This window comes from Microcebus murinus, chromosome 2 (assembly GCF_040939455.1).
Source record: "Microcebus murinus isolate Inina chromosome 2, M.murinus_Inina_mat1.0, whole genome shotgun sequence".
NCBI lineage: Eukaryota > Metazoa > Chordata > Mammalia > Primates > Cheirogaleidae > Microcebus > Microcebus murinus.
This window is the reverse complement of record NC_134105.1, coordinates 118,555,834-118,571,213: the sequence shown is the minus strand read 5'-3', so window position 1 is coordinate 118,571,213 and position 15,380 is coordinate 118,555,834. Positions and strand designations below refer to the sequence as shown.

Here is a 15,380-nt window from a genome sequence, read left to right as displayed (position 1 = left end):
TTCAATAGACAAAGGCTTACAGTATGTCTGAGGCCAGGCATTTATTGCTAGGCTTTAAACTTCTTAAACAATTCCATATGGAGACTTGAGTGGCAGAACACTTAATGTAAACTTTCAAAGGAAACTGCCCACCAAATTCTGAACTTTATGAAAGTTGTCTGAGACATATTCTTTTTCAGCAGGCTGAGTAGCCATTCCCATTTCAAAGAGAAAAGGCCACAGCATTGCTTTCCACCGACCAGGAAGAACTAGAGGACCCCATTTTAGGCAGGTATTGGTTCTGGAGGAATACTTAGCTTTTTCACCCAGACCCATTTATAGAAGCAACAGGGTTAAGTGGATGGAATTTAGAATTAGGAGTCTATTAGTTTTCTAGTTGTGATTTTGATTCTCTCACTTGAAGATCTCTTCACTTTAGATCAAATTAAAAAGTCAACACACACACATGGCAGAGTGCCGGCTGTCACTGCATCCGAGAGCACATTTCCTTATGCTCAACAGGGCACTTCTGTAATGAACAGAAAGGCCTTGGGCACTCTGTACAACGAGATGCCACAAGAATAGGAACACATTTTAAAAAAGGGATATCTATTCTTACATATATAGAATTATATACAACCTTAAATTATGTAATATTAATATGTTATATATAAAACTGCACCTTCTATATATATAGTTTCAAAAAGCACATAAAATAATACTTAGGAAAAGCAGTCATTTTAGATATGTAACACTAGTTTCTGATAGATACAAAAAGTTACATTTTAAAAAAGATAACCATAATTTCTCAGGAATTCAGTATTACATGATACATTTGCCTTCTTCACAATCCTATTAGTTTCTGCTTCAAGGTTTGACCTTGGAGATCAGGTCTCAATTGAAGTCCCCTTTCTCATGACTCGTATGTGAGGCCTCTCTCAAGACAACTAGCAGAGCTTTACCTCCAAGGATAATATCCTGTGGGTGGGGGTTTAGCCAGTTCAGAAAGCAATTAAACAGACCAGTGAGGAGTGAGAGAAATTACCTCTGCGTTTCTGCGTGCGCCTGTGTGTGTACGTGCGTGTTTCTTGAGAAGGTGAAAGTAGGATAGATTTGCAATAGGTTCTTTTTCTTCTAATTTGTGTCAAGCTACTCCTCACAGCTACAGGCAGGAAGTGCTATTTCCTGTGCTGATGATTTAATATAGTGCAGAGCAAAGCAGCGTTTGAACTGATGGCAGCACTAATGACTCTTGGTAAAACAGTGAAAAGATAAATGATCCTTAATCAGGAAAATGTTTAAATAAGCAAGTGCCTGGATATACCACACAAAACAACCTGAATTCATTTAAGTGAAGTTAAGAGGGTAATTTTTTAAATACGCAGACTATTTGTTTAGTACTTTCTATTTTTCTAAATGCCTTACGGCCACATTTATTATGATCTCTGACAGTTCTGCGTGGTACCTTGGTGTTCTGACTGTAGCTTTAGAAGTGACTGACTTCAACTCAGAGGGGCACAATGACTTGCCTCAGGTCACGCAGCAGGCCAGTGGTCAAGCTTAAGAATAAAACTCAGTCTCCACATTCCCGATTTATTGCTTACCTGCTGCTGAGACTTCAAAGCATCCTGCTAACCTTGTCTGAATGCACAAAACGTGTATGACCATAGAGTAAGTGAAAAACAAGATTATTCACATGAGCGCTTGAGGTTTCTTACAGTCAAGGAATGCAGGGATCATGGACAATGAATGGACTGCCACATTTAGAAATAAAGTTTTGAAATAAATCTTGAAATATGGATAGGGCTATTTAGAGTTCTTAAATAGGCAGCCATATTAATTTCTTACAATTATTTTTTTTTATAGTACTTTCTTATATACTGTCTTCTGGAACAAATCCCTAAGTCAGATAAATGTACCATGATTCTACATATGGAGGGAACAGACACACAGAAGTTAAGTGACCCGACTTAGGTCAACAGAGTCTGTAGTAGAACCAGGTTGTAGAACCCGGTTTCTCCTAAATTCTACTTTGGGGCTCTTTTCACTACTTTGTCATCTAATTTTTATTTCTTACAAGCAATGCTCATGATATGTCCTTGATTTAAATAAAAATAGGTACTTAGAAGATAACTAGGAATAAAACTGTTGGTGTCTCACTTGTCAAGATTCAGAAAAGCCTACTATAAAACACCTCATTATAACTTATCTAAAAGACAATTTCTCAAATATTAAATAACTTGTGGTATTATTTTTACTTTTAAAAGTTAACTACCAAAAGAACTAAACCAGACCACATAATTAAAGTATCATATCCTGACTACTATAAATAACCATAAAAAGTGAGAGTTTCTAGACAATATGAATCCATTGTTGGCTAGTCTAGCAGAATACTTTTGAGATCTGACATTATATCATTCTTACCTTAGAAAACAAAGTTCACTGACTTTGTATCCCAGGGGATAAAGCAAGAAGCCCTTTCTCAGGTTAAATATTATCCCATAGTTTTTAGAAGCTGAAAAGAATCATATTAACATATTGTGTGTGTGTGTGTGTGTGTAGGAACAAATATATCCTTTGCCTTTAATCTCAAGGTCTAGGAGTCAGGGCACCTGGTTTTATTGCTGGCTTTGCAATTAATTTATACCATGACCATGACTATGATGTTTTTGCTCTAGTTTATTGTGAGCAAATTCACACCCTTCTAGAAGACAGCCAAATGGGAATACCTCAGTACTATAGCTAGAAGTTTTAAGTTTCATTTCCTAAATTCTCTTGCACTTGTCAGTCACTTACCACTTGTAAGGGAAAATGATGAACCTGGTAATAGGTATATTATCTACCCAGAAAATATCACAAACGTCTGAAGAGAATGTGTGAAATTTCCACACTAGGATGCATTAGAAATCAAAGGGAGACAGTTTATAATCACTTACATTATTGATCATAAGGTGCATTATCGTTTTTGGAATTAGATCTCGGATGCATTTGTTGATAATAGACATATAGGAGTCTACGAGGTTGCGAATGGTCTCCACTTGTCTCTCCAATTGTGGGTCCATGGAAAAGTTTTCTGCTTGGCCATTCTCATCATTTTCGGTCTAACAGAAAAGAAACAAAACATGGATTATCTCATTCACTCAGAAGAAAATAAAATACCAGACATTATCAGATGATCAATTTCTGCTTTGCATATTTGGAGTTTGTACTACGAGTTGGTAACATCTTTTATCTTATCTCCCACCCATTAGTTCTGAAAAGAGATCAGAGCCCTGCAGTTATTATTCTACTTTTAGCCTGCCACATTCTAGGAAAACAAGAATTCTAATTCTGAATGAATGTCGAGATGAATAACCAAATAAACAGTGTACCTAACAACATACCTCTAGAGAACAATATAATCTTAAACCATTTGCAAGCTGGCCAAAGAACTGAATCCAAATATATGATGCAGATGTAAACCTATGAGCCTCTGGGGATTCTATGGATTAGAAATAACCTTGGTGTTGCTCTGGCCCATCTACATCTGCTCTGGAATGGATCAACATTTGGATCAACCCATATTCAAGGCTAAATTTCTGAGGCTGGCCTGAAGCCAAGTAAGAGATACAGACAATAATTTATTCTTCCATGCACTTGCTGGAATTTCTTACGTAAATTCATGCCTCTGTCATCACTACTAAAGGCTGGCTCCATTGTGAAAAACTTATAATTTTAACTTCCAACTTGTTATTCTTTGAATAAAACAGAACATATCCGTACACAAAGAATTTATTTGTACAACACAAGAGAAGCATCTGTTTTCTATACTATGGAACTTGAGTTAATTAATTTTGGCTTATCCACCAGAGGCTGGGTTGGAATGGCATCTTCATCATTAAGGGCTGACCTATTGGCTTGGCATTGAAATCAATTTAGAACAAATGGTCTCCATTTCAAGTCAGGTTGAACCATCTAAACCCTAGAACATGATACAGATATTGTTAGTGGTCTGGCTACTTTCTAGCATTTGGAAAGATTTAATTATGAATGTAGAAGGGAGAAATAATTTATTGCTTCCAATGTGGATGTGAAGTACTTTTCTTTGGAAATGTACGTACTTTGATCTTCCAGGGTTTCAATCTTTCAATCAGTTCTAGGCAAAGCACTGTGCTAAATAGCTCGGCTGGTCTATAAACGACAAGCCTCTCCTTTGAACCAGTATGCATGTGGGAAAGGCATATTGATAAGTCACAAAATCAACAATAACAAAGATAGTAACTGGTTCTAATCATTTATACAGACTTCTCGCAATCGGAAATATCTTATGTTTGAAAAAACACTTTAAAATAATATATCCCCAATTCATTTTCCAATCCTGAGAGTATGACCCCATGTGTGAGAATATTTCTGAGGCATCTTACTGCTACAACAGCAAGCTAGTTGGCTGGAAGTTTCAGAAATGACAGTTGTTCCTCTATACTGTTTCTTTTAAAATGGTTTTTGGTCACTGAAAAAAGGAATTTAATAAAATCGTATGCAGTTCTTTATTTTTATCATTTGTTTGTGATGTAGGCACAATAGGAGCTGAGATAAACAGATAACAGGCTAAGGCCACAAAGTGGTAAAATGAGAGTGCAAAGGTCAGCCAGCCACAACAGCGAAAAAAACCAACCATGTTTCCAGACTTCTTTCTGGGGCATAAAGACCACTCTAAGTCTGTAGATGCATTCCACACCGCACCAAAATTCAGTCAGTAGTAATTGCTATGACGTTTTAAAGATACTGTATTTGAATGTGAAAACTTTAGGTTCAAATTCAGGCTCTATCATACTGGTTGTGTGACCACACTTTCGTTTCCTAATGTGACTGAGACTCAGATTCTTCATCTTTAAAATGGGGATATGCTTACTTGGAAAACCTGTGGCAGCTAAATGAGATGATGTATATAAAATGACCTGGCAGAGGACCTTACAGGTACTCAACAAATGTTAATTTCTTTCCTTCCTTTCTGCATATTCATGGAATACGAGAGAGTTGCTTGACTCTTAACATACATTATGAAAATTTAAGATGAAAAATTTGAACATAAAACATTTTCAACTTAAGCAATATAAAAATGCCAAACCGCATGTGTGTATATTTATGTATATGTGTATAAATGTATATATAGGGATGTACACACACATACATATCCCTCCATGTTTTCAGCAAGCTATTCCCCTTGCTTGGAACCCCCTCCTCCCACCACTCTTTGCCCACCTGCGAAGGCCTCTCATCTTCCACAGCCCTGCTCCACCATCCACTCTCCTAGACAAGCTCCTGATGGCCATGGGGCCCCGCCACTCCTTCTACACTTCAACTGTGCCTGTGCTCGCGCATTTAACATCCAGCTTAGTTTTAAGCTCCTCTCTCCACTGGACTCCAGGATCTTGTTTATCTCTCCTTTTCAGCACCTAGCACAGAGCTTGGTGCACAGGAGGAAGAAGGAAAGGAGGAGGAGTTATACTGCAACTGGGTTTACCAAAGTCAAGGAAGCCATCCCAGTGCATTTCAGGGTCTCCAGGAATGCCTACTTGTTAGAGAACACCAGAGACTAGAGAAACGCCAAGTTGATGAGTTAGGATCTACTACTACTTGATAATGAGGATGATAAAATGATTATGGAATTAATGTATATAAACGAGAACAGACAACCTACAGCTTTGTGAAGAAAACATCTACAAAAAGTAATATAAACCTCCGATTTGAATATAGTATAATGCAGTTTGTCTCTCTGGTCTAAACTAATTTTGGATTTTGCTATTGTATTTATCAGTAGGAGGTGATGGCATTTCAGAATCAACCTACTATTTACCTCCTCCCCGGAACATTTATTGAGCCCTTACTGTGTTCCAGTTAATGTGCTAAGCATTTTATATAGAAGATCTGCACCACAACCTTAGGGCATGGTTATTGTCAACCTATAGAAGAACATGTTGAGGCTCTGAGAGCTGAAATTTGTTCAATAAATAGATGAATGTGATTTTAAACTAATTTATTTTTTTCCTTAGGTACAAAAAACTGAAAGTATTATGAAACATCCATAATATATCAAGTTAGTTTTGTAGATAAAACAATAAGCATAAAAAAATTTCTACAAAAAAATAATCTTTAAAGTACTGGTATTTATAAAAAATTATTTAGCTAAAAGAGAAAGGCTAAATAAATAGCATATTAAATGAACCTCCAGGAATATGAAATACCATGAAAATTATGTCATCATCCACATTTTCATGTAGATGAAATTTCCCATTGTATACCATTCTTAACATTTAGCATTGTTGTACATTTTTGCATATCAAAATATGCAAAAGACATTGACTTTCACTTTTTAAACCAGATGCAATTAAAAAGCAAAGCATGAGAGTGAACAGAGAACACTGGTTTAATTCTCAACATTGAAAGAAAAAAATAGAGGCATTCCAAAATAACCAGTAAAACAATTTAAAATTCTCTTTAGCTTTTGGAAACACGGATAGACACATGCTTGCATGCAAATCTTAACTATTCTGATAGTACGGTGGACATGATGGGGAGTCACAGAATTCAAAATGCAAATTTGATTTATTTTCTGATTTTAGATAGAAACAGTAATTGCCCCTGCCAGTATGTCTAAGATGAATGGGAAAAAATGTATATAGATGGAATTTTTCTTTTAACTGAGTAATTGCAGAGAGCAAACGCTCCCTTTTCTCTAACCCCAGTTCTAACCAAATTTTCTAGCGTGCTTTTTTGTGTATGCATACTGTGTATGACTATGTATTTTCTCTTTGTTTAAATTATAGCATTGCAATAGGATTCTTTGCAGTCGAAGCACTGAAGTGACAGCTGTTTATCATTATCCTCATCAAGGGAATGTAAAATAAAAATAGTAATTTGTCTCTGATCTTTGAGGCAAAAAAGAATGGTCTGCAAACATTTAACCTTTTATGTGCAGGTTCAGTGATGCTGTTTACAAAATGTGAATAATGTTGTAGAAACCAGCTTTCATCTGAAAAATACAATAGACAGGCCTTCTTAACGCAATTTTTTTTCTAAATACCTTTTGAGAAATCTAATTCAATTTAAACAATAAAAAACCTAGCATTGTAAATGTGAAGAAGTTGTTTATAAAAATTACTATAACTTTCTTTCTTAAGAAATTATTTGCACAGTATTTAAGAAACAGGCTGCTTTATAAAATTTTAATTTAAAAGCTTTCTTTTCAAAGTCTTATTACTTTAACAGGTGAGGGAATGAAAGTGTTGAATTAGAAATTATTCTCACCAGATCTTGAAATATCTATTATAGAAGCTCTGGGCTTGACTTGAATGTCTATTTTTCATGAGTTTTGTTTTTATCTTTTCCCTTTCCTTAAATCTCTTATTTGATTATGTCATAGGTTTATTTAAAGACCATTGAAACCATCCATCTAAATGAGGTTGGTGACTTCAATTCTTTAAAAGTAGAATAATACAAATGGAAAGTGTCCTGGCAGTAGATAAACATAAAAATCCCATAGAGCTAAGGGGGCAGGATGTGTTGCTATGTCTTTTCTCACCCATGGGGGTATTGGCCAATACTCTATAGATATATACAAGTGATTTCTCCAGATAACCAATGCTTATGCTCCCTTTTAAGCAACTATTATTATTATATAATTCTCTACTACCTTAAACAAAGAATAAAAAATGTTATTTAACTTTTTTTAGTGAATCAGCTCATAATTATAAAGACAGTGTTACCATGGTAATACGCCTTTGAATTTTCCAGCCCCACATTATTGAGAATGTTTTCACTAAAAATCTTTCTCCACTCCCAAACATTCACTTCTAATTTGATGAGGCCAGAAGGACATAGTTAGGGCTCACCCCACCATCAAAAGTAATCTACAAATACTGTGAGATAAAAATATGTGTTTTTCCCAAATGCTACTAGGATGACCAAATGTAGTCCCATGAGAAATGCCTTATAGACATAAAACAATTCTTCATTATGTCATGATTCAGAGTGATTCCTTTGCTGCTGCTAATTCTGTAACATCAGTTTATCACAGTGTTTATATATTCAAGCAATCAAATATTACAATCACAAGAAAAATCCCAGTGGTTTCATTTGTAAGATGATAACACCTAGAGACTACGGGGAAAAATGACACAAGAGTAATATATGCTTTAGGAATTCTACTTTCATTACCTAAAAATGCATAACTGTATGGAAATTTTATAGTGTTACATCCATTATACTATTTGTTTAGCAGACATTCTTAAAGCTCATTCATTTCAGAATCAGAGTATTAATGGGGTTATAAGGTCTATAACAATAAAAAACCAGGTCTTATTATAAAGATTGAAAAATGGGCAAAAGTATGAAAGAAAATCATAAATATTGTAAAGCAGAATCTGTCAATTGTTTTGTTCTTTAAACACATTTATATGAATGGGTATAGATGTGCTACAGAAAAGTTAATAAAGTTCTGGAGAAAGCAGGGGCAATAAAATTCAAGTATTATGAAAGCAGCATGGGAGGTCATAACAGATAAACTACGTAGCAAAATAACAGCATAGGTGTGCAGTTGGTCTTATTTCCTTCTTTCTTAAATTATGAGGTAGATAATCTTTCAAAGTTCAATAATTATAATGCTTTACATGCAGCAACTTCTTAGTAGAAAACAAAAGAAAAAGAATGCAATGCATTATAAAAAAAACCATGCAATGGTAAAACACTGTAGGTAGAATTATTTCTTTTAGGGGTAAAATGATGATGCTTTAAAAAATACAGCTATAATCAAGGGTTTTACATTTCCCTGAGATCCACTAAACACTGTACTGTAGTTGATAAAGCTATCACCTACATTCAACTGTAGAATCCCCCAAAGGCCTCACGATAAACTTTTTCAGCCATTCCTACCTGTGGAATTCATAAGTGCACCTTTCTCAGACATTCTGGGGCCCAATGGCCTTACCAGGTGATCCAGATTAAAAACAAAAACAAAAACAACCTAAAAGCCATCTTAGAACGTTTGGATTCATTTATGTTAATAGGAGAGAGACAAGTAAAGTCAGAAGGCATTTGCCAGGTTGGGCTATTACAACTATCTTGTTTCTAATATTTAAAGATAGAACATATGTGATGATGTCAGTGGACCACGTCTGACAGGGCCACCAAACAGCCAGCATGTAGTAATACATGTCCCAAAGGTGAAGAGCTACTTCCAAAGTTGCCAAAAACAGAACTTCTTCTGTCTCTGTAAATACTCACACTCAATTAAGAAATAAAATAAATTCAAAGGAGCTTGTCTCAATTTAGCCAAACTTTTAGTTTACAGAAAAAATAATTTATGAAGATGGTATACAAAAAGTATATGAAGGATGCTTAAACTACTGATATTGAGAATAAGACTGATTGGGAAAAGATCTATGTCCTAAGAGTACTGACCATTGGGTCTGGAGTTTATTTTCTTCTTATTACTTCTCTCTATCCTTCTTCTGAAAGAGAGAGAGAGAGAGAGAGAGAGAAAGAGAGACAGACAGACAGACAGACAGACAGAGACAGAGAGAGAGAGAGAGAGAGAGAGACAGACAGAGAGAGACAGAGAGAGAGAGAGAGAGAGATGCCTGCTTGACAATATGGAGGATGTAAAGTACAGAAAACAAAACTGTCTTCACCTCCTCTTACTCCCAGTGTTTTGTTTTGCTCCTCTTGCTTTGGCTGTCAGATTTGTCTACTTCTCATGAAGTAGCAGAAACTAAGAAAGGTAACATTAAGGCAACATAAGTTGCTTAAAAAACAGCAAATAATAGTCCCATTTAAAATAAAATTAAAACTATTCTAAGGCCAATTTCATAAAAAGATGCAATTATTATTTGAAACAATTCTGTGCAATTTTAAAACTTGCAGTACATGAGGTTGTCCTGAGGGCTGTATTAGTAAGAATCATAAGTATGACTTGAGGTATAAGAGAAAAGGTTGATGTTGGTTTTTAAAAGCTTTCTTCCTCTAGACAATTTTTAAAGTAGTTTAGGAACAGAAATAGGGTTTCAACTACTAAAAAGCATTAATGAATTTATAATTCTAAATAATGATATTTATGACCAAGATGTTTCTTTACAAAGCAACAAAGTATCTTTAGAAAGAGACAAGTGTTGCTAAGAAAGTATTACTTCATGTTTTTACATTTCCTTCCAAATATCTCTTTTTTCCTAACCATGGCTTTGGAATTCCTAAAATTATTATTAGCAAATACTATAATTTTCCCTTTGCCAATTGTTTATGTTTATTCAATCCATATAAACTGCTTTGAAATAAAATAGATGTAATGATTTCTGAATTAAAGAGGTTTTGGTTAAATGTAAAATTTAATACAGTGGCTTTCTTAAAAATTCTCATCATAAAATTTCATCCTGCATTGGTGGCTAAATGAATCACAAAGTGATGTGACAATATTATCCATCTAATTCAATATAATTTCTATCAATATTCCTTAATAATTTATAAAATATCTGGGAATATGCATAAAATAGAAAGGGCATGACACCTATTTTTAGAGGGCTCATAATGATAACTTCGCATAATATCAACGTGGTATGTTTGATTAAAGTCAGAAAAGACTCAAAATAAATAAATAAAATAATTCCAGATAGTAATTCTTATCATCTCAATAGAACGCTTGTCAAATTTAATTATATTTTCCCTATTACCATGAATAGCATATTCCACCAAGTCTGTAGAATTGACAAATCAAAGAATCTATAAGGAAAACCCATAGATCAAACACACATTTGCAGAATTCATCAAATATGTTTTATAAAACCCACCTGACTCAGGCAGAATACTCCAAATGCCCAATCTACTTTCATTTGAGGGAAATTTAGTACAGTGATTATGATTATGAACTGTGGAATCAAATGACTTATATGTATTTCTTGGCTCTGCCACTAATTGGCTTTGTGATTTTAGTGAAGTCAAAGTTAAGAAGTTACTTTGCTTCTCTAGGCCTTAATTTCTGGGCCTGCAGGCGGGGGTTATTTTAACACCTCGTATCTTATATAGGGTGGGGCAGGTGAGATAGCACCAAATGCGATAATGCTGAGAAGGCACTTATCACAGAGCCACACATAGATTAAGTGCTGAAGCGAAGTTAACCATCTTTATTATTTGAGACAAATGGTGTAAATGACATAAGTGACATCTGAGTGTACAAAATTCATAATTATGAGCTTGGGTTCAAAAAAAGAATTCAAAGGATCCCTGGCCGACAGACTCTCTTTTCTTGGGGGTGTTTTCTACGTCAGAGAAAGAAATTGGGTTACGATCCTACTAATAAATATTATGAGTTTATTATGACAAATGTATTAGATCCTTTACCCCTCTTGGCCGAAGAACACTGATGATCTTCAGAGGCCCTTTCGGCCCTGACATTCTGTGACTGTAAGAACGGGAAGGTGCGTTTCAGTCAGAACTGTTTAGAAATGGCACATGTCTAAGGGGTGCCACTTCACTAAAAGAATTCAAGCAAAGCCTGCCAGACGTGCTGGGAAAACGAAGAGAGCATCAGCCAGTTTGATAAGGGGGGCTAGAACTGATGGCTTCTGAGAGTTCTTTCCGAAGATTCTGTGATTCAATAGTGTGTCAAACCCACAGATATATTCACTTCTTTTAGCTCTGAAATTATCAGGTTCTTAAGGAAGACATATACATTTGCTGGTGAAAGGAGAAAAACAATAGCCTTATCTAAAATATTTCCAGGAAGGCAGACAAAGAAAATAGTTAACAGTTACTAATTTTTAAATGCCTTCACATATACCTTCTCATTAGATCTTCACAACAATCTTTTGAGACAGAAGTACAGAGAGGATTAAGTCATGGTGGCATGGAGTTAGACCAGTTGGTTCTGCCACTTACTAACTCTGGAATCTTGGGAAGGTTAATTAACCTCTGTGTGCTTCAGTTTCTGTCAAATAGAGTAACACCTACTACCTACAATAATTATTACCCTTCAAAGGGTGGTTGTGTGGTTTAAATAAATTACTAGTGTAGCAATTGAGAGGAGAGCCTGGCACATAATAATATTCAATAAACGTTGGCCATTATTATTCTTTTTTTCAGAAAGAAGATATTAAAGCAGAGAGATGTACCTAATGTGCTAGAGACAGTAAGATCCAAACAGAACTCTGATCTAATTTTCCTTGTGCACATTTAATCCTCTTCATATGTCATGTCACTGTTTCTGCTCATTAGCAATACCTCAATAAACTGAGTACTAAAAGGGAAATTAAGTAGAAAATGACAAGCTTTTTGCAAATGAGAACATTTTCTTACTCTTCCAACAGGTGATGGTAGAGTGTTTTAGCATCCCAGAGAAATAAAATCCAGTGCTGTCCAATACAAATATAATATAAGCCACATCTCTGGTAGGCCACATTAAGAAAGGAAAAATTGAAACTCATTTTAATAGTGTTATTAGTTTATATTTATTGTATATATATTGTATTTGTATATTTGTATTATTGTATATTTATTGTATATATATTGTATTTAGTTTAATAGTGTTATTATTTGTTATGTAGCCAAATATATCCCAAAATTATCATTTTGACATGTGTTATGGGCTGAGTTGTATCCCCTCACCCAATTCATACGTTGAAGCCCTAACCCCCACTACCTCGGAATGTGACCACATTTGGAGATAGAGGTTTTAAAGAGGTAATTAAGCTAAAATGAAGTCATTTGTGTGAGCCCTAATCCAATATGACTGGTAAAATATAAAGATAAGCACACACATGGGAGGACCGTATGAAGATGCGGGGAAAAGATGGACACCTACAATCCAAGGGGAGAAACCAAGCCTGCCGACACCTTGATCTCACACTCACCTTCTAGAATTGTGAGACAATACAGCCACCTAGTCTATGGTAATTTGTTATGAGAGCCCTAGCAAACTAATGCAGCATGTAATCAATTAATCAAAATAAAAATTATTAATAAGACATTTTGCATTATTTTTTTGTACCAAGGATTTGAAACCTAGTATGTCTGTTACAGTCATAGCACATCATCATTTGGACTGTCCACATTCCTTTCTTTTGTCTAATTGCTCTGGCTATTATTGTACTATGCTGAAAGCAGACATCATTGTCTTATTCCAGTTCTTAAAGAAAAAGGTTTCAACTTTTCCCTATTCAGTGTGATGCTAGCCATGGGTTTGTCATATATGGCCTTTACTGTTCTGAGTTATGTTCCTTCTATACCTAATTTGTTGAGAGTTTTTATCATGAAGGGATGTTGAATTTTACAAAATACATTTTCTGCACCTATTGAGATAATCATATGCTTTTTGTCCTTTATTCTGTTGATGCGCTGTATCACATTTATTGATTTGTATATATTGAACCACCCTTGTGCCCCTGAGATAAATCCCACTTGATCATGGTGTATAATCTTTTTAATGTGCTGGTGGATGCAGTCTGCTATATTTTGTTAAGGATTTTTGTATCTTTGTTCTTCAGGGATATTGGTCTGTAGTTTTCTTTTTTTGATGTTTTCATCTGGTTTTGGTGTCAGGGTAATGATAGCCTCATGGAATAAGTTTGGCAACATTCCCCCTTTTCAATTTTTTGGAATGGTTTAAGAAAAATTGGTGTTAGTTCTTTAAAAGTCTGGCAGAATTCAGCAGTGAAGCCATCCAGTACTGGGCGTTTCTTTGTTGGGAACATTTTTATTACCGATTCAATCTCTTTAGTAATTATTGGCCTTTTCATGTTTTCTGTTTCTTCCTGTTTCAATCTTGGTAGGTTGTGTGCATCCAGGAATTTATCGGTTTCCTATAGGGTTTCCAATTTGTTGGCATATAGTTTGTTCATAATAGTCTTTAATGATCCTTGGTATTTCTGTGATATCAGTTATAATGTTTGCTTTTTATTTGATTTGGGTCTTCTCTCTTTTTTCTTAGCTAGTCTAATGGTTTGTCAATTCTGTTTACCTTTTATAAAAACCAACTTTTTATTTTGTTTATCTTTTGTATTTTTTTAGTCTCTATTTTTATTTATTTCTGCTCTGATCTTTATTATTTCTTTCCTTCTTTTCCTTTCTTTCCTTGGGTTTGGTTTGTTCTGGCTTTTCTAGTTCCATGAGGTATACCCTGAGGTTGTTTATTTGAAATCTTTCTACTTTTTTGATGTAGGCATTCATCGCCTAAATTTTGTTCTTAGTACTGCTTTTGCTGCATCTCATAGGTTTTGGTATACTGTGTTGCTATGTTCTTTTGTTTCAAGAAATTTGTTAATTCCCTGCTTAATTTTTTCATTGACCCATTAGTTGTTCAGGAACATGTTTAATTTCCATGTAGTTGTACAGTTTCCTAAGTTCCTCTTCTCATTGATTTCTAGTTTTATTCTATTATGGTCAGAAAAGACACTTGATATAATTTTGATTTTTAAAAATCTGTTGAGTCTTGTTCTGTGGCCTTGCATGAGGCCTATGGTGGAGAGTGTTCCACATGCTGATGAGACTGATACGTGTTCTGCAGCTGTTGCACCAAATGCTCTGTAAATGTCTGTTAGGTTCATTTGGCTTATAGTGCAGTTTAAAACCAATGTTTCTTTGTTGATTTTCTGTCTAGATGATCTGTCCAGTGCTGACAGTGGGGTGTTTAAGACCCCAACTATTATTGTATTGGGGTCTAACTCTCCCTTTAGATCCAATAATATTTGCTTTATATATCTGGGTGCTCTGGTGTTTATTTACTTATATATATATTTATTTATATATACAAATTATAAATAAACATATATTATATATAATATATACAAATACACACACACATATACACACACACAATTGTTAAATCCTCTTGGTTAACTGACCCCTTTATCGTTATATAATGGCGTTGTCTCTTTTGACAGTTTTTGATTTAAAGTCTGTTTTACCTAATATAAGTATAGATATTCCTGCTCATTTTTGGTTTCTGTTTGCATGGAATATTTTTTTTTCATCCCTTTCCTTTCAGTCTATGTGTGTCTCTACAGGTGAAGTGAGTTTCACCTGTAGGTGAAACTATAGGCAGCATATAGTTGGATCTTGTTTTTTATTCATTCAGCCAGTCCGTATTTTTTTTTCAGTCTGTATTTTTTAATTGGGGAATTTAATCCATTTATATTCGAGTCCTCACTTTAAGTGAGGACTTACTCCTGTGATTTGTTAATTATTTTCTGGTTGTTTTATATATCCTTTGTTTCTTTCTTCCTCTCTTACTGTTTATCATTATAGTTTGGTGATTTTCTGTCATTATGAGATTTGATTCCTTTCTTTTTCTCATTTGTGTGTCTCTTCTATCAGTGAGATTTATACTTTCATGTGTTTTTTATGATGGTATAGTTATTGTCCTTTGCTTCCAGGTGTAG

At 34.7% G+C, this 15,380-nt stretch overlaps 1 protein-coding gene across 6 annotated transcripts in view; it reads right to left on the bottom strand.

Moving 5' to 3' along the window:
* The window catches only part of DNM3 (dynamin 3), a 515,120-nt gene that overhangs the window by 35,356 nt on the left and 464,384 nt on the right, over positions 1-15,380 (bottom strand). For all 6 annotated transcript variants that reach the window (XM_012765123.2, XM_012765124.2, XM_076000385.1 and 3 more), the window contains one exon: positions 2,916-3,080. In XM_012765123.2, the coding sequence (XP_012620577.2) occupies positions 2,916-3,080 (165 nt within the window). The remainder of the gene's footprint in view (positions 1-2,915; positions 3,081-15,380) is intronic.